The following is a 19,653-nucleotide window of genomic DNA, read 5'->3' on the forward strand; positions in this document are numbered from 1 at the left end:
AAGCTCTAATATTTTCTCACATTTAAGCGTAAATCTTCACTTAAAATAATTTAACCCAGAAGCTCGACGTATGGATATGTTCAAATATTTTATTTCAACTGCGTGTACCTCACCCCTTAAACTGATGGAGAGATGGTTTCGTCGTTTATTTCTTTATCTTTGGGCCCTTCCGGTGGAATTTTCCTTAATTTTTCAATTTTTCATTACGAAATCTTAAAAACAGTATCCCCTCAAATAGGACGTCCCAGTGGTAATACGTAAATCGTGTGAGTTCTCAAAGAAATAGCACCTCCTCGGACGTCTCCAATTCGAGACCACCAGCCTTAATTTTGGGTGCTCCAGATCAACAAATTACTTCATTGTTCAGTCTGATCATTTCTATTTTTTGTTCCCTATTAAAAAAACAACAACACCCATACGTTATTGTTTCCAATTATGCAGTTACAAATGTTAACTTAATAATTCGATAACGTCTTTGTCGTTGCCTATGCAGTCACCTTATAATTCAAACGTCATATATTTAATTTGCATTCTTCTGTCAGTTCTAATGCTTAGCTTACATCAGTCGGTAAGATAGGTTTGTTGATGATCCTATCAGAGTGTTGAAGCCTACAAAAAAATTATCTCCTCTAACTCAACTCTTTCAAATCAAATGTTGAGGATCCTTTAAGTGTTGTAACCTTATGTTTTTAATTCTTATGCTCTACTTATACTTTTTCCTTTTGAATTATGTTGTAATGAAAGACGCCTCGACAAAGATCTGCGTCAGAGGTACACTCAAAACCTCGGCATGAATATGGAAGGAAGGTAACCAAGTCTTCATTTTATCTCAGATTATTAAAAATCTCATTGCGCAATAAGGCGTTCACTAATTCAAAATTTTTCTTCAAAGCGTAACCCTCCGGCTCTCTGTCAGATGCATTAAACACATTTCTAAACTTCGGACGGAAAACCGAAAGCCGGAAGGCCACGTTTTGAAGAAATTTTTTAACCTTAAACGGGAAAGTGCCGGTTGATTGAAAGCGAAGGACAAGAACAGGGATCGAGCCGGCAAAACTGTTAATGTGCTTAAATAATTATAAAATGGAAGAATAAGGTTATGTTTTTGTGTTACGCAGAAATCCTTTAGAAGAGACCCAGTCCAAAAGGACCATAGTGAAGGTATGAATGATATGATAGTTATCATAGCAACTTGAAAGGATGCAAAGCGAGTAAAAAATATTAGCAATGTGACCTAACAACACGAAATATGCAACTGAAGGACAGAAACTGATTTCAACGTTTAAAAAACGATAACTCACTTGATAAGACTACAACAATCATAGCATGCAGGCGCTATTCACGCTGGAAATCAACCATGCAAGCGTGTCAGGTAATTGTTTCCAGAGATGCTTTTAAGGCGCTTAAATGACTATGTTTGAGAGCTAATACTCGTGGCCCTAATCTGATCCATTCAGACCCTTTAAATGTTGTATTATTTTTGTTTGTTTTTTTTTTGTTTGTTTGGTTACGTGCCATGATAACATGATCCTAGCTTAAGTTCAGATTGATGACGAAATAGCAATGCAATCTCTCATTGATTTTTATTCAAGAAACCCATAATGAAGCAGAAATCGTGAGATGAAGAAACGTGCATCCTTGTTTCGTGCTCAAAATCTCCCGACGATAATGAAGGTGATTGAGCCAAAGAATCCGAGAACTGGAGATAATGCACGAGAACTTTCATCTGGGTGTCCTGGGACACCCAGGAAGGGCGATGGAAACAATCTCGCTCCAAGATTCTTCTCCGTTTGAGACAGTGAAAGGTTAAAATGGGGCTCGGAACGATAATTACCATGTCTACTATTTTGTTAAGTTTCAAATGCAGAAATCGTAGATTTTTATTCTGGTTTGCAAAAACGATTTCAAGGACGAAAAAACAAATCATTTACAGCAACGAAAATAGTTCGGCTTCACTGGTCTACTCTGTTCATCATCGAAACTACATCATTGCGTGTTCAGCGTTATCACACATACAAATATTCAACATTGATCTTGGGGTACCACAGTGGTCAAACGGTGACGAATGCCCTTTCAATTAGTATGGTTATTAATGGAGAGCCCTCGTGTAACAGCATTTTGCAGGCCAAGATACAAGGCTCTAGACTTTCCTCACCTTGTGCTAGTTTACACTCTCGCATTAGTTTTTTTACACTTTGTCGGGGTCGGGATGAAATCGCTCGTAAGCCTGGCCGTGCTGGCTGTAGTTATTCTTACCGAGTCGTTGTATTCATGGCGGAGTTGCCGGAAAAGAAGAAGCACAGCCAGACTAAACATACGTCACGATAACAAGTCTATGTTTATCGCAGACATTAGACTGGGAAGTACTGTAATATGTTAATTTCCTAACATTCTTGCGCTCATATTCTTCGACTATTTAAATGTGAACTTATTTATGACTAACTGGTGTAAGATTTATTGTATGATGCTTGATTAAGTTACTAGTATTAACTATAACGTCGTCACATTTGATTTTGTCCCCTGTTAGGGATCTTGAAGGGAAGATTGACGAAAGTAAAGAAATCTAACATGTAGAGCTTGGAAAGTTTCCAGGTGACCGAGTCAAATAGCTTATAAAGGTGATTTCATTCGCCTAAAAAAAATTGCCATTTAAAATGAGGGTGTGAAAATCTCGCTCCAAAAGGAACATGCCCAGTTTCGAAAAATTTATGAAATTGTACAAAAAAAAGAAAGAAAATCCGTCCAAAATGCTGACGTAAACGCATTCTGTATACCCATCAGGCCAGATACAGACAAACATTGCCGTGATGGTACAGCTGGTATGGATCCAAAGGCGCGCAGAAGTATACCTTTGCAACAGTAAGAAAAAACGTTAAAGAGAAGTGGTTTTATCGGCACTTCTGCCGACGTTTTCGTTCGTGATAAAAAAAAATTGATGTCTGAATGGAGCAACAACTTGTAAGCTGTCTTCAGGAATACAAATTTGCTGGCTCATCCAAGGTGAAAGGCAAATGAAGATAACTGGCATTCTACCCCCACATTCGTCAGAGGGTTCGTAAAGTTTTGGCAAGAGAACTCGTGTTCTCTTAGCTTTACATACATACATATACCTTATTTAAGCTCGAAATTCAGTGTAGCTGTAGAGCTAATATCTTCGAGAAAAAAAGCTAAAATGAAATAAAAATATGCTACCTTACAATTTCAATATTATTTATAAACTATATACAACTAAAAGCTAAGAGGGAAAACTAAGAGGGAAACATAACTTGTAGACCTAGCTTTGGAAACTGTGTTTTCATTACCAGTCACTGTTTTAATTATTTTCATATTTATTTTCAAAAATTAAACTCACTTACATTAACAAATTGATATTTGTATTGATACATGTGCTACTTCGATTTGTTTTTTTTTTCTATCTGGTAACTTATTCATCAATATCTTTCTTTCACACATAGGTTTAGCATATCTAATCATTCATTTATTTCATTTTTTAAGTTGTTCAATGTTCTGTTGTTAGTGAACAAAGAGGGAAGGAGGAGTTCAGACCTCAAGTAAAAAGAAATAATCAGTGATATAATAGGAATGACATTGCAAATTAAGAACATTTCAGTGCCTTGGTGGTATACTGTTTTAACCTCCCCTGACGGCATCCTCAAGGTATCTCTATCTCAGTCGATCGGCCTCGTGTTGATAGGACTTTGTTCAGAAGCTTAACCCAACAAGAGTAAATATTTCGTAGATCCTTAATGAATGAGCAATACACATTTGGTTTCCATTTTTCAAGATAGAAGGTTTGAAATTTCAAAATCTTCATATTTTTACATCTACAATATAGTTGAAAAATACATTAAATAGCAATTTGAAGCGGCTATACAGCACTAAGCTGATCACTGGCTATTGAAACGCCCTTCATCATGATGCTTCTCCTGATTTCCACTGGCAGGATGAACACTCGAGTATTAACTGATATCTCAAGTCAGTCTTCTTTTACGTTTTACAGCTGACTTTCGTGATTCACTTTTCTGCAAAGAAGATATTATTGTATATAGTTACTGATACGTAAAGCACAAGGAAATATATCCAGTAAAGGTGGGTTGAAGGAGGTCTTAAAAAGCTGACAGTTGCTGAAATCACTCTTTTGTTCGCAATTCAAACTATTTCATCGTCTTTCCAAGTTGAACTTGAAGAAAACTTATGTAAAACGATTTAGGCCCAGTTCATACGACATGCTTCTGCCGTGCCAAACCTAATTGCAATTAGGTTCGACCATAGTGCGGCGGAAACACGACTCTGCTTCAGACGTCGGGCTAATATCTTGCGAAATTCAACATTTACTGAAGCACCCTCGACGCATACTCCGTAAATAATAATTATTATCGTGACTCCTCCGCGGTAACACCTGAGCCACCTTTTGTTTTTACCATATTTTGAAGTCACTCAGCCCTTTTTTTTATCAGTTCTGAGGATGCTGAAAGGAACAATGTATTCTTCTGCAGCAACACTCAGACGCTGAAAGATGTAAATCACTTGTACCAACTGTAAGCAAACACCTGCACCGAGACAGTATATGCAGAATGGACATTCCTTGAACAGGAACTAACCCTTAGGCGTAGAGACGGTCAAATTTTAACTGTTAGTCGTAAGAAAGGTTAACCGTGAAGGAAGGAAGGAACTAAATCGTTAGCCATAAAATCGCCGAAATTGTAACCATCAGCCTTAAAAGCCATCACCCCATTGAGAACCTCCTTGAATCTAAGTGAATTTTTTTCGGTCTCGACTTCTTTGATTTTCCATGAAATCTCAGGTATTGGAGTCAAACATGTAGTTAGTCGAGTTACTTTGCAATCGAAAAGTCAGAGTGAATAAACACTTTATCCCCGTGTGCTTTTCAAATTCGAGGATCAAGAATTTGCCCAGAAAACGATCAAAAGCTTAGTGTAACTATAAACTCAAACTATCCAAAAACATTTGCAAATTACCTCTCCTTGCTAAAGGTCTTCTGTATCTCCATCAAACTGATTTGATGAACTATCAGTGGTTTTGATATGTTTCTTATCTCGTCCACGCCTGACCATTCACTCAAACTTTGATGTCTGCTCTTTTGATCGGTTTTAGCTTGCTAAAACACAAAAAAATTAACTAAATATTACACAAGAGGGGGTGTATTTGCACGTTTCTATTGACTTGTCAGGGTTTTAGGCCATCTAGACAGAAAAATAAATTTTTTTAATGTATTTCATTAATGTAAAGAACTGAAAAACATTGGCTTCGAAAGATGGAAATGAGTGTGGGAAATACCTGACTTTTTTCTATTTTCCGCTATGATTGCTTTCTCTCCGCACTCACCTGATCAAGCAAGAAAGAAAGTAACTTTTCGACTTCTTCGATATGTTTTTTGTGTGCCCTTCTCCACTTTTCTAGCTGTTCAACTCGAGAAACTTGATGCTTATCCAAATGATGGCTTTGACTAAGCGCAGGTTCAATTCGGGAGAAAATTTTGTTTTCTTGGTCCTTCACTTCCAACGTAAACTCCAAGAATTGATGAATACACTTCGAATTGTCTTTCATTATCTCTCCAAAAACCGCACCAATTGTCCTAATAAGAGAAAGATATATTCCTTCACAACAACTGCGCTGTTCCTCGCACCACTGTAGCAATAGTTCTACTTTTGAAGTTTCATCGACAGACGAATGGGTGCTCTTTGATTTTACTTTTTTCAGTTGCCTCCTTAGTTCTTGAACCCCCGATCTGGCTCTGATTAAGCTATTTTGGCGTAAAAACGATGTTTGTTCTGTTTCCATGGCAACTCCGAGTCCTTGAACGGAAACAGGAACATCCTTGAAAAAAAATATATCTCTGTCAGGCAATTTACGGGTGTACCTCAGTAACGTAGTAAAATCACGTTACTGGAAGGCATTCCGATACAGGTTAAACACAGAGTTCACCATGTGCTCAAAATTTGGCTCAAGAATGTTCACTTAAAAATAGGTTCTAATTGGGTTAACTTAGAACAAAAAATAATATTATGTTGTGGGTGTTCACTTTATGCACTGCTTACCGACAGCGTACCTTCTGCAGCTGTCATCAAAGGTATCGTTAAATAATAAGGCAATAAAAATACCTCGTCAAGATTGGAACTTCGGAACCCTTCACTACTGCGCAGAGGTTTTACCTCGTATTTATTTCCTTGTGGATCTTTGCATAGAATCAGCTGTGGCGAAACGAGAATATGCCAATAAGCGAACTGAATAGAGCATGAATTGTGCATTAACTAAACATATTGGCATCGTGAGACTGACATATTTAGCCATTTAGTATTCATATGTTTGAAAGCATATAATTAAGCAATTATACTTTGTAATATAAAGCTCCAAACCTTGTTGCCGCGTTTTGAATCCAACACTCTCAAACTGATTTCATCGCCTTCGCCAACATTAATGACTGGGGGAAGATTCTCATCACACATTTCTAGAAATATGTTGAGAAGGAAAACTAAATAAGTGTACTGATTTCATCGCCTTCGCCAACATTAATAACTGTGAAAAGATTCTCATCACACATTTCTAGAAATTGAGAAGGAAAACGAAATAAGTGTACTATTTAAGGGAGACGTGGGCATCATTCTCCATCAGGGGATCCTATCAACTGACACCTAAGGGATGCCAGGTTTTTTTCATCAAGCCCCGATATCGAGATAAACGAAGCGGGACGCTCATACATTTTAATAGCCCTTCACCGTAAGTTAGCCTTTGGCAGTACTCGTTATTCAGCTATTCATACCTTAGTACCTCACAAACGCAGCAGACAATGGTACGGACAGAAATACAGTTAAACCCTTATAATGGAGCTAGTCAGGAGAGCGAAAAGAGCTTCGAGATGGAAGACTTAGAGCCAGTGGATCGTAAATGACCATTAAGGAGAAAAAAACCTGTAACGGAGTCGCCTTAAGGGGAGTGGCTCAGTTTAAAGGAGTTCGACTTTGCGAATTCTCATCGTTATAGTAAAGAGAATAGTTTAATCCACATACATCAGCCACCCACCAAGCACGCTATCCGCGATATCTTTTCTTCCAATACTCTCCAAAGCATCCGAAAGAATTCCTGCTGTCGCACTCTTCCCTTCCTTCTGTTTCCACGAAATAAGCAGGGAGTTTGCTTTGTCCCGGTTACATCTGTACTCTTCGTCCAGGTTTTGGATTTTTGCGGCAGAAATTCTCAGTATTGGTCCTAACTCGCGCCAAAAATTCCCGACGTCTTCACTGATATTTGCAAGTTGCAGTTCTGTTACTAAACACATTCTTCGATCGATAGTTTTTGCTGTGTATAGAAAACAAGGTTTAAAAGATTAAACTCCACGAGCGGATAATTGAAAAGTAGATTTTTGAGGTATTCGGGGTAAAGCCTCATATGAAATTATCACTGAGCTTCGTTTGAAACTGAGGACTGTAATTAGGGTGGGCCTGTTAAGTTTCTGCATATAGTTTAACCCTATAAGTAAACCCTAGCATCAGTGTGCATATTCGCCATGCTGTTCTCTATATATTTCCTAAGATTCTTTCTTCTTTAACAACCAAGAGCTTCTTAAGGTAATGATCATTTCCTTTATTCTCATGACCTTAACGTTTGATTCAAGGGTGGTATTGTGAGGAGAAATTAGATGCTTGTCGCCTTAAGAGTTAAAGGGTTAATAGTCAACAGCTTTTTCTGATTTCATTTTAGGCCTCTAAATACAGCATAATCTAGATGTATACCTGCATATCATTATCCATTTGCTATTTCGAATTTTTCTTTTTTCTTTGCAGTAAGGAGCGACCAGATCTCTGGAAATTTTTTCAAGAGCCAGTTGGTAAAGCGTTCGAAAGGTATTGGTGAAGAACGGGATCTGTCCACGCCGAAGAAAGTAGATCAATAGGCTGACCAGCCCATGTTTATGTGTGCTCTAGAGCGTTAAAATGCTAAATTGTAAGAATTTTTATTCTTAAATGTCTCGCTCTCCTCTTCCCTTTTCATTTGAATGACTGAAAAGAATGTTCCGTTTGCATTTTCTGTCGCTAGATAAGGATCTAGTGTAACCCATCAGCTTCCACTTGTGTTAGGAAAACATAACTTAAGAACAACTGAACTGTCAACGTAACAGTCAAATTTTATAGAAATCAATGATGATATCAAATAAATTTAAAGAATGTTTAGCGCGATGGGTCTAGCAGAAATTATAAAGCTCTCATTTGAGATTGAGATTGGATTAAGCAGGTGTAGAACAAATTACGAGGAGGGAAAGGGGCTTAGAAACTTGATCCCACGTAAACTGCGGCATCTTTCAGGTTCATGCTTCAGATATTTTACCTCATTCGACTGTTCTATTAATTATTCACAAAGCATTTGGGAAATATTTCAAGGTAAAAACAGCGCCATATTCATACTTCATACCATTAACAGAGGAATATTCATGATAAAGTCGCTAAGGAAACAACTTAACGTGCAAACATTGTCGGTTTACTCACAATATAACCTCGAGCTGATGAATAAAGATGACACACAGGAGATTTCAAAATATTAACCGAATTAACATACGTCCTAAGATATACTCAAAATACTGAAAGGGTTGCACTTGACCCAAAATATGGACAAACCTATCAAGAAATTAGTATCATAAGACTTAGTACTCAGTTTACCGTAAATTAAAAGGCTGGCTTCCAAACAGTTTAAATAATTGACGACTGCTAGTTATTTAATGAGTCATCAAACTGATAACAGACTTAAACAATAAACAAGGAGATTTCAAAAAGTTCCAAAAGTGTTCATAGTGCAAAAAAAGCGAGTTGTTTGACTCGCAAAATATTTAGTGAGTAATTGCAATTGTTAGGGGGTTGAAATTACGGTTTGGTATTAGGCAGGAATATACATAAAAGCCCTCATTGCTCTTGCGACATGTTTTGATTATTATAAGCACGACCAACTACGTATTTTTACTTGTATCGTGATACTAATTACCTCTCATTTCAACACATCGCTCCGATTCACGTTCATTCAGCTTTGTTTTCTTCATGTCCAAGGATTCATTCTCCCCGTCATGGGCTCCCGTTTTCTGTCTCTGAAGCGAAGTTCTGCCGTCCTCCCGTGAGTCAGTGCCATTGTTTAAGGGTGTCGCTCCATCAGGTTCGGGCACGTCGTCGGTGCTGATTGTACAAGTTGTTTTATCTATTTGAGCAGCCTCTTCCGACCGAGTGTAAACGCATGCTTCCTTGGGTGCTTCGTTTGTCTCCCCGTTATTTTTGTAAACCACCGTAAACCACATCAGATTCGCTTGAATGTTCGTGATGTCTTACGGAGTTAAAGGTATTCCACCTCAAATTGAAAGCATCCAACACGCAACATGTTATTAATATATCACACTGAGATATTCCGTTAGACCATAACTAATCCTAATTGACCAATCACAACTAGTATTTTTTAAATTGCCCCTCTGGCTTGTATAAATGCAATGTCAATTTATTTTCAATTTAATGTTATTTTAACTAATTGCAATTATATTAAGGAGCAAACATCACATAACATAACGGAATTTTGTATGCACAGGAACACCAAGAAACCCTTTCGTAATTGTTCAGGAAACCATGATGGTAAGGATAATTATATCAAAATATGTTAATTGTGTATAGAGCACCCTAATCGTGTAAACGATGTTAATTGCATATTAGCCACTTTATAAATCTTCAACCCTTTCACTTAGAAAAAAAATTTGAATAAAATTATGTATTTAAAACATTTTCGTTCCCGAAGCCCATCAATTTTCTCGGCCATTGGCGCCTCGGCACCGTTTTCTGATAAATCGAAGGGCTCTACACACGCACAAAATAATCCTTTTTTTTCAAATTGGTCAAGTTCAGAAAAATGATATCGTACTAAGAAAGCAAATCAACAACCAAAAAACGGAAGTGGCGTAAAAGACATAAAATCTTCATTGTATGAGCTAATATTGTCTGTGGAGCGGCAGCTAACTTCTACATGTAAAAATTAGCTAAGATCACTCCTGGAGAGATAAAACTCGTAATTTTTTTTCGTCTACGAGTCTCTCTCGAAGTTATTCTGGTGATGGCATAAACATCGACGGAAAGTTTTTTTTTTAAATCAGATATTTGTTGGTTATTGAGGTGTTATAAAAATATGTAAGCGAAATCAAGTTTAGAACACAACAGTAATTTTTCATTTCATCTCCAGGGCATGAAAAATTTTGAATTCATACGCACACATGCGTACATGAACTTTATTCGAGTGAGAAGATGGTATTTCACTAATAAAGCTAATAAACTTGTGATGTATTTTATGTAATTATAATTGATAATCAATAAAGAAAAGAAAAAAATACCATCCAAGTATACAAGAGTTCTCTCCTTCTCTCCTAATGTATCGTGAATCCTCAAACCGTCCCATAATCTAAAGAAAATACTAAAGCTGATTACCTAAATAGTTTGTCATATGCTTACGAATTTTTGTTCATCTTCAACCTGGCAATTATAACTTTGGCAGAGAGGCTAATTCACCTTCATATCAAGGCGAACAAGAACTTTCTACTGTCAGTAATTGAGATTCATATTTTCTTACATTATATTTTTCAAATAAACAGATGGTCTACTAAATATGACAATAAAATGAACGATGATCAAAAATGAGGTTGTCAGTGTGCTCCTTTCATTATTTTTGCAGAGGGCTTCCTAAAAAAGAGGTTATTCTAATCGATTTTTCCGTTGTTAGCAATGTCAGTTCATGAGTTCTTTTGTGTTGACTCCTGCTCCCGAATTTGGTTTGGTATTCTTCATCGCTGACTCGGAGCCTCGGCATGCTGTATTTGTAACATTAATTCATCTGAATAGTGCAAATAAAGTTGAAAGTTGAAATTCGCTGGATGGTTTTGAGATGAGAAGAGGATGCGAAGTTATTTGTCTTCCGATCCCCGCCTCGAAAAGAGATTCTTGAAATATGAGGAGAAAAAAAAAAGAAAACTGCATTGTAATTAGTGTCGATAGCATTGTTTTTTCTGAAGAAGATGATATTATCACAGTGAAACCAGGAAGAAATAATAAAAAGGTAAGACCAGACACAATAAAAAAAAGGATGAAGTGTAAAAGGCCATAAGAATACATTTAAAATATAATAATAATAATAATAATAATAATAATAATAATAATACTATTGTCATGTTAAGGTAGAGCTTTGTGTGGATTATTTTTAAGTACGAAGGGTGGCCTCCCAGAGCTGAATGTTCCGCATTTCATCTTTGATCTTTAATATTTGTAATAAATTATTCGTGTTCTTGTTAAAATCAATTTTCGTCCCAGCGCTGGCCAATTTTGCGTTGTTGGGTCATAGAAAAGTTCTGTTCGTGCTTCTCTTCCAGCGGAGAAGAAAGCCAAACATTTCCAACTTTTTCTTAGGTTCTTAGTTTGATAGTGGTATTTAAATAACGATTACATCATACCTTCATTTTGATCTTTTTTGATTTGTCACTTTCTGAATAACGTCTGGAACCCTGCAAAAAAAGATAGAATTAAATCTAAACATAAACATTTAGCTACGTTCCTGAAAACAGTCAACAAAGGTAATATGAATCAGCGAATTAGATCGAAGATATGTTGAGCTTATTGTAATTATAGTAGGTCATATTTACCATGATTGTGGCCTAGTCAGTTACTTATCTGCAGTTTGATTCAGTCCAGTGATCTGTGTTTTGATAATCTCAGATTAAACTAAAATTTCCTTACCATCTCTCCGAGTCCTGACAGAGATCTTGAGCTGCATTCTGGCACAGAGTTCTAATGAGAGAACGTTACAAAAAAGAGACAACAAAATGTAGAAGAGAGAACATGACAAACAGAAATAGTCAAGAAAGAGGAGAAAACTTATAAAATCATTGATGATAAGATTCTTCCCGCTCGTTTGAGCTCAATGAAAAAAACCTGAGGCAGAATTCAATTAGAAACTTGAAAACTGACATAAGACTTCCAACAATTATGGACTGCCAAGGCCCCTGTTTGGTCGGTCGCACAAAGTTTTATCTATAATGTTATTTGGACGTCAAAACCTGGGTTTATCTCTCCTTCGATCTAAATCATTTTTTCATGAAACACCCCCACTGAGCTTTTAACAATTCAAATACAATTTGCATGAGATATTAAGTAATTAAAGTAAAAAAATGTTAGTCTATTAGAACTTACCAGCCTTCCTCTATTATTCGGCTCTCCCTCAGTAATCTTTTGATGTATTACTGTATTACTTTTGATGTATGACATCAGCTTTTCAGCTTCTTCGAATCGCACTTCATAACGCCTTTTCCATTTGTGTAATTTTTCAGCTCGATCCACGTGCCGCTCGTCCGAAAGTTGGCTCTGAGTAGGTACCGACTCGATCTTGGAGAAAAGTGTTATTTTTTCCTGCTGGAGTTCCATGGTAAAGTCCGAAAGTGGTTGAATCAGATTTACATTATCTTCACTCTGTTGCCCCACCTCAGCAGTCAGCTTGATAAGAACGTCAAACATTCTCTGGAAAAAGTTGCTATGTTCTTCACATGACTGTAGCAATTTTTCCACGCTTTCATAGTTTGTTGGATCCACCTCTTCATTTAATAAACTGCATGTTGGCTCTTTTTTGTCTTTGGAAGCATCTTTAATCCCATCTGTCTCAGCTACATTTCCACAAGCCAGTGGCCCTTTCTGCATTTGGAGCCTTAGGTCCTGATGCTTTGATCAAATGTAACGCGTTAGACTTTCCTGTCTCGCCGCAACAATAGTTTCTAAAAATCTCTTTCTCAAAAGTGTCTTTTAAAACAAATGAAATACAACTGGGTGAAAAAACTGAATTAAAACTACTAAATAATTTTCGAAGATGTACCCTGAATCACAGGGTGCGTTTTTCTAAATACTCATTCGAACATTCTATTTGGATAAATGGGATAGGTGAAGAAGTTACCTCTTCCAATTTCAAAAAATTGTCACTACTGTTGAATGCCTTCACCATGTACTTATTTCCCTGAGCATCTTCGCATATCAAAAGCTAAAAAAAAAGGACAAATAGTTGTTTGGAAACAAATTTGAACTTATTTACGAAACTTATTTTAAGAAAAATGTTTGCTAAACCAACACAATTTTTTTTACTTTACTTTGTAAAGAGTGGTTGATAGTAAAGCTAAGTCCAGAAAATCACGAGTCGTAAACATTAGAACAATTGAAGCGATTAGCTATGGAGAAATCAAGGGCACACGTACCAGTCAATAGCTTGGAAATGAAATAACTTTTTTGTAACGAATTATGTGTACTGTTTTTGTGAAAACTACATATTTCGAAGCTTATTGTAGAAAACGTGTTTTTAATTACTTACCTCATCAAGCCCTTCATCCAAGCTATGAATAACTATTAAACTGATAACATCCAGTCCTAAATAATAACATATATATTGAGAAGAACTTATTATAGGTTAAACTCGATCAGTTCGAAGATTCATCATCCCCCCCCCCACCCCTCCCCCTCGGCAGCCCCCAGAACAAATGTCACTAATGTCACCATTTAGAATATCCGTAGTTAGGGAAAGATTTTTATTCCTTGCAAGAGAGCAATTACTTAACTTAGCAACCTTTTCTTTAAACAACCAATTTTCAACAATCATGATTACACACAATCCGGTTGATAGGGTTGCTGGAAAATTTATGGAGCACTTTTCCGATTGAGTCTCGTAAAACCACACCCAGAGTTGTGCCAACTGCCAATTAGAACAAAGGCAAATGTCAGTTGTTAGGAGCCAATGAGAGCATAAAGCATAAACACGCGAAATACTTAAGTGCGGGTCTACAAGTCCCGTTTGATTTTAGTCTTGAGTGGTGCGAGTTTCTTGGTAAAGGTCGTCAAAATCATTACAATCCAGAATCACTTTCAACACTAAGTTGTCAATTGCTCTCTCAAGAACTGCAAAATCCCCGAAATAGTAATCGCGCTCTTATTAATCAGTAGGTGTGTTGAGATAAGGACGAGTAAAAGACTTTAGATCCACGAGTGCTATAAAAGCATATGTTCACAACAGCCTTCTCCAAACGCTCAAGGGGGGAGGGTATCGGCAGAACTATCACATTCCGCCTTTATGTTAAGATCAGACAGGGAAACTACGGAAATCGAAATCGATTGCGAAATATTGTGACAATGTCCACTGTTTCCAAGACTTCATCGTGTAGTTATTCATCCGGCTTTTCGGTTGTACACGCATTTTGGCAGCGATCTTCACAGACCACTCACTCATCTTAACAGGTATACCTACTTACCAAGAAGCTTTTCTGCAATGCATTTTTTCCCAATGCTTACTAAAGCATCCGCCAGACACCCTACCAATGCATTTCTCCCTTCTTTCTGTTTCCACAAGAGGAGTAAGGCGTTTGCTTTGTCGCGACTACAGCAATAATCGTTATCCAGGTTTTGGATCTTTGCTGCAGGGATATCAAGCTTTGGTCCCAGCTCACGCCAGCAAGTACCTACGTCATCACTTATGTCTGAAAGTTGCAGTTCTGTTACCACAGAGATCCCTGGGTCGTTGTGTGCACAAAGAGATATTAGATTGTTAGCTAAATCAACGTTTCAATTGGATGTAGTTTTTAACATTGGATTACGTGAGGCATCTTAGTCCAAATTTGATGAGGTTTTCTTCTTGCCTTGGAGTAAAAAACTTACCTGGTGTTAATTGTACAATAATAACGTAGAGGGGTTAAGCTTCTGTATAGCATAGTGAATTTTAAACAGCAGTATATGATCTCTATATAAACTCTACGCAGTTTTCATAAATTTCTAAATTAATTTTGGTAATAAATAACTCTAAGTTATTCATTCTTGGCTGTACTTTAGTCGACTTTGTTTTTTGGGAGCTGATTTTGATTTTGGATATTTCTGGTCTCCAGCGGCTTCATCAATATTAGTTATATCCGAAATTTAATTCACATATCTTCAATTGTTATTTCAATATTGCTTAAACTCTTTCAAACGTCACGCATCTCCTTGGTTATAATTATAACAAGATCTTACAATTGCCATAGTCAACCACTGAAGCATAACACAATACTCAGCAAACATAATGGATGTCAGTCTACGGGCTCCTGCAATTTTGTTAGTCTTTAAAAAAAATTACTCGTGCTTATTTATTCCAAATTGCACTCGAAATCATGTGATTAACTATACAAACAGTGCTGCTTCCATCCTGACTTTTAAAAAAGGAGCAGCGTGATAAACTTGAGAAAAAAAAAACTCATTGTAAATGGAGCCAGTTCGAGTTAGTACCTGCCCAGTCATGTTAGTCTCTAAAATCACTATAGCGGAACATATGTTAACCTTATACATTGTAAATATTACTCTAGTTTATCAACGCGGAAATGCAACAATCTCGCATCATTGACAACTAAAATAACATCATGAAATATATAGAGCTTTAAGGTTAAATAAAAGACAATTAAAAAACACAGATTAATCACTTTAAGATCGATGACAAGCGCCCACGAAGACTCCCAGAAAGATTTGATAGTTAAATTACTGTTATGTGATTGATTAAGCTTTGCCGATACAGAAAAACGTGCACCTGCAGAACCAAAGGATAATACTTAGAAACTGAACACAAGTAGCATTGTGACAAACTACCGAGACTGAACTAAACTAAATAGCCATACCTAAACCACGTACATACATTTTATATTATGAAAGCTTACTTCTAATTTCAGTAGCATTCTCAGCTTCTATTTCGCTTGTCGCAGGCAATGCCGGCGTCTTTGTTTCCTCGGAAGCCATAGGACTTGCTTCTCTTCTCTCTTCTTCTTGTTGTTTCCTCAATAAAACTTTACTTTCCCTCTGTGAACTGATAAAAACTTCGATGTTAACCTGAGGGCATTTTCGAAAATATATTTAACCACATCTTGCCACAAGGAAATTAATATTACTCAATTGTTTGCCTATGTGTTCCTTCTCGTCCACTTCCACCACTGAAGCTACTCAAATCCTTGTGATATTGACAGAACTGACAGCTTTCACCTTCGAGCCAGCAAGTACAACAAAGTGTAGCAGATTACTACATTTCTCTCCTCATGGATGAATTAATCTAATGATTAACAAACATGATGTGATGAAAAGGGAAAAAAACCACCACAAATCATCATACCGAGGCTGCTCCGGATGAATGCAGGGCATTTCGATTTCCAACCACATCTTGTCACAAGGAAATTAATATTTCCTTGGGGGGAGGGGGGAAAAGTCGAAGAATTTTGAGAGAGATCATATACTTTTCATCGAGAGGGGAAGGGAGGGGGAATCAGTTGCGCTAACAGATTGCAAAAGGGGACCATGGAAAACATTTGTCAATGAAGGGGATCATTAGAATACTACCAAGGTGGGGTCAGGTTAATTTTACTGAGTCCAGGAGACATCATGTCGCAACATGACCAAGCTCGTTGTCAGTCCAGTCTCATAATTACATCAAAATATGTTAATTGGTGCATAAAGGATGTTTATCTTTTTCATTTAAACAATGGAATTGGATATTACCTTCTTAAGAAATCTTCAACCCTTAACGTAAAAAAAAAATTTCATCCATTGATGTATTAATAACATTCTCGTTCCCAGAGCCCGTCAGTTTTCTCGGCTGCCAGCGGCTCAGCACCGATTTAAAATAAAAAGAAGAGCTCTAGACACGCACAAAATTAGCCTTTTTTTTCCAAATTTGTCAATTTGTAGGAGTAAAAATTAACTCGCACCTCGAAAGATTAAACTCGTAAGTTTTCTTCGTCTCCGAGTCTCTCGATTCTAGCTCTGGTAATCATGACGTAAAGTTTAACAAGCAGTTATTGTTACGAAAATCAGACTCATGGTAATTATCGAGGTACTGACAATTGAAATCGAAATCAGGTGAGAATACGAACAACCCCTTTTTTTTAATTTCAAGGGGACGAAAAATTTCAAGTTCATACGCACACATAAACATTTGAATTTTCATCCAAAAGTAAAGAGAGTTTTTCGCTGATAGAGCTACTTGGAGACACTTGTAATAGAATTAAAATGAAATTTATAATCGAAAAATAGCACTTCGCCATCTAATTAGGCAAGACTTCTATCTTCAGGTATCGTGAATCCTCGAACACTCTTATGATCCAAAGAAAATACACTTCAGAAAGGCAGTGTCGTAATTTTAAATTTGCCTCTCGCCTCTTTTAGTCTCTGAGTTCTTCTGTGTTGTCTCCCGCACCCGAATCTTTAGTTTGATGTTCTTCATCGCTAATTGCATTTGAGATCGTTAGGAGAACGCAAGTTGTCAACTGTGCTCTTAATTATTCACAAAGCATTCGCGAAATATTTCAAGGTAAAAACAGCGCTCTATTCATAATTCATGCCATTAACAGAGGAATATTCATGATAAAGTCGCTAGGGAAATAACAACGTGCAAACTTGTCGGTTTACTCACAATATAACCACAGGCTATACCCGAACGTTCAATTAGCTTACAGCGTGCATCATAGCACTGAAACTGTTCTTCTGAAAGTGAAGAATGACATCCTGCTCAATATGAATAAACAACATATAACCCTTCTAGTGCTACTTGATCTTAGTGCTGCTTTCGATACAGTCCAGCATAATATCTTGCTGGAGGCACTCAATACGCTGGGACTTAGGGGCAGGGTGTCCAAGTGGTTCCGATCGTATTTATCAGGGCGCAGTCAGAGGATATTAGTTCGTGGGTGTCTGTCGAAGAAGTTTGATTTGAACTATGGAGTACCCCAAGGCTCCTGTTTAGGACCGCTCTTGTTTACCATCTATACGAGCTCGTTACTAGACGTCGTCGAAAAATATCTTCCATCTGCCATTGTTATGCAGACGATACCCAACTTTACGTCTCTTTCCACCCCGCAGATGAGACAGGTCACTTGGATGCCATTACTGCTCTTGAGTGTTGTATCAAGGCGATAAGGTTTTAGGTGCGTGAGAATAAACTATTGTTGAACGAGGAAAAAACTGAGCTTCTTTTAATTGGCACGAAGCAGCAGCTCGCCAAAGTTGATATTGGACACATTAAAGTTGGCAAAGTAAATATAGCTCCGCACTCTCCTGTTAAAAACCTTGGAGTCTGGTTTGACTCAAACCTATCTATGGTTGATCATATCACCAAGACTTGCTCTGCAGCGTTTTACTATCTTTATAACATTAGAAAATATTTAACAAAAGAATGCACGGAGACACTTATTCATGCCTTTATATCTAGCCGCTTGGACTATTGTAACAGCCTCCTATTTGGAGTTCCTGAGTGCCATCTTCACAAATTACAGAGAGTCCAGAATGCAGCTGCACGCCTCATATTCCAGGAGGGCAGATTTTGTCATATCACACCTCTGCTCAAGTCACTACACTGGCTACTTGTAAAAAATATCGCATAGTTTTTAAAATTACCCTAATTAATTTTAAAGCAATACATGGTCTTGCCCCGGCCTACACAAGGGAGCTGATTTCTGTTAGAGACACCGGAAGATATGATTTACGTTCAAATGACGGCTTACTCCTGGCTCCTTGCAAGGGTAAAACACTTACCACGCTCGGCGATCGATCTTTCCATGCGGCCGCCCCTAAACCGTGGAACGATCTTCCGGGCTCTATCAGAAACAACCAATCTTTAAGGCCAGGTTTAAGGCCATTAGGACTTTGTATCTAATTTTATATTTTTACATCTTCTTAGTGAACATTTTTATGTTTTTTAATTTGTTTTATTTCTTATTTTCTATTTTTTTTTAAGTTCTTAGTATCTATGTAGGGTTGAATTTTTAACATTTAATTTTAATAAGCAATTGAAAATTCTTTTAATTGATAATTGCGCAAAATGAATCTATAAATTATTATTATTGATGAATAAAGATAACACTGGAGATTTCAAAATATTAACCAATTCAACATACGTCCTAAGATACCGAAAGGGTTGCACTTTACCCGAAATATGGACAAAACTATCGAGAAATTAGCATCATAAGACTTATTACATAGTTTACCGTAAATTAAAAGGCTGACTTCTAAACAGTTCAAATAATTGGCGAGTGCTAGATTTCAAAAAGTTCCAAAAGTGTTCATCTTGCAGAAATAGCGAGTCGTTTGACTCGGAAAATGTGAAGTGAGTAATTTTAATTGTTAGGAGTTGAAATTACGGTTCGGTATTGAGCAGGAATATGCATAAAAGTACTCATTGCTATCGCGACATGTTTTGATTATCATAAGCACGTACAACTACATATTTATTATTGTAATACTTACTGCTCATTTCATCACATTGCTCAGTTTCACGCTCATTTAGCGTTGTTTCCTTCATGTCCAAGAATCCATTCTCTCCGTCATGGGCTCCCGTTTTCTGTCTCTGAAACGAAGTTCTGCCGTCCTTCCGTGAGTCAGTGCCATTGTTCAAGGGTGACACTCCGTCAGGTTCGGGGACATGACCAAGCTCGTTGTCGGTCCAGTCTCTTCCGACCGAATGTAAACGCATACTTCTTTAGGAGCCTCGTTTGTCTCCCCGGTCCTTTTGTAAACAACCACCGCAAACCACGTAAAATTCGCTTGAATCTCCGCGATGTTTTACGGAGTTAAAAGTATTCAACCTCAAGTTGATAGCATC

General features: G+C 37.2%; 2 protein-coding genes across 4 annotated transcripts; both read right to left on the bottom strand.

Annotated features, from left to right (window-relative positions):
• Nucleotides 1-2,468: 2,468 nt before the first annotated feature.
• On the bottom strand, nucleotides 2,469-10,496 carry LOC131771858 (uncharacterized). Of its 2 annotated transcripts, XM_059087719.2 has the most exons (8): nucleotides 10,367-10,496; nucleotides 8,992-9,345; nucleotides 7,042-7,317; nucleotides 6,378-6,469; nucleotides 6,123-6,212; nucleotides 5,347-5,838; nucleotides 4,980-5,119; nucleotides 2,472-4,022 (listed from the first exon to the last, which is right to left on the bottom strand). In XM_059087719.2, exons 2-8 carry the CDS (start codon nucleotides 9,293-9,295, stop codon nucleotides 3,995-3,997), a joined length of 1,422 nt encoding a protein of 473 aa, XP_058943702.2. In that variant the 5' UTR covers nucleotides 9,296-9,345; nucleotides 10,367-10,496; the 3' UTR covers nucleotides 2,472-3,994. The 2 variants fall into 2 exon arrangements, with proteins under 2 accessions (XP_058943703.2, XP_058943702.2); XM_059087720.2 differs by lacking the exon at nucleotides 10,367-10,496 and having other exon boundaries at nucleotides 2,469-4,022; nucleotides 6,174-6,212; nucleotides 8,992-10,110.
• On the bottom strand, nucleotides 10,249-19,547 carry LOC131771860 (uncharacterized). 2 transcript variants are annotated; one of them, XM_066163931.1, is made up of 9 exons: nucleotides 19,299-19,547; nucleotides 15,728-15,873; nucleotides 14,303-14,560; nucleotides 13,372-13,427; nucleotides 12,964-13,047; nucleotides 12,213-12,734; nucleotides 11,760-11,810; nucleotides 11,477-11,527; nucleotides 10,249-10,969 (listed from the first exon to the last, which is right to left on the bottom strand). In XM_066163931.1, the coding sequence occupies exons 2-9, from the start codon at nucleotides 15,804-15,806 to the stop codon at nucleotides 10,934-10,936; spliced, it is 1,137 nt and encodes a 378-aa protein (XP_066020028.1). In that variant the 5' UTR covers nucleotides 15,807-15,873; nucleotides 19,299-19,547; the 3' UTR covers nucleotides 10,249-10,933. The 2 variants fall into 2 exon arrangements, with proteins under 2 accessions (XP_066020028.1, XP_058943705.2); XM_059087722.2 differs by lacking the exon at nucleotides 19,299-19,547 and adding an exon at nucleotides 15,956-16,172.
• Between the last annotated feature and the right edge of the window lie 106 nt (nucleotides 19,548-19,653).

This window comes from Pocillopora verrucosa, chromosome 3, assembly GCF_036669915.1.
Source record: "Pocillopora verrucosa isolate sample1 chromosome 3, ASM3666991v2, whole genome shotgun sequence".
In the NCBI taxonomy this organism is placed as follows: Eukaryota; Metazoa; Cnidaria; class Anthozoa; order Scleractinia; family Pocilloporidae; genus Pocillopora; species Pocillopora verrucosa.

Excerpts from the sequence above, each read along its gene's own strand:
- LOC131771860 (XM_066163931.1), bottom strand. The coding sequence starts at position 15,806 with ATGGCTTCCGAGGAAACAAAGACGCCGGCATTGCCTGCGACAAGCGAA. Across the intron at positions 11,811-12,212 it reads CGAATAATAGAGGAAGGCTG|AACTCTGTGCCAGAATGCAG; the intron begins GTAAGTTCTAAT and ends TTCTCTCATTAG. Across the intron at positions 11,528-11,759 it reads TGTCAGGACTCGGAGAGATG|GGTTCCAGACGTTATTCAGA; the intron begins GTAAGGAAATTT and ends CTTTTTTTGCAG.
- LOC131771858 (XM_059087719.2), bottom strand. The coding sequence starts at position 9,295 with ATGTGGTTTACGGTGGTTTACAAAAATAACGGGGAGACAAACGAAGCA. Across the intron at positions 5,839-6,122 it reads GAAGTTCCAATCTTGACGAG|GATGTTCCTGTTTCCGTTCA; the intron begins GTATTTTTATTG and ends TTTTTTTTCAAG. Across the intron at positions 4,023-4,979 it reads AAGACCTTTAGCAAGGAGAG|AAAAGTGAATCACGAAAGTC; the intron begins GTAATTTGCAAA and ends TCTTCTTTGCAG.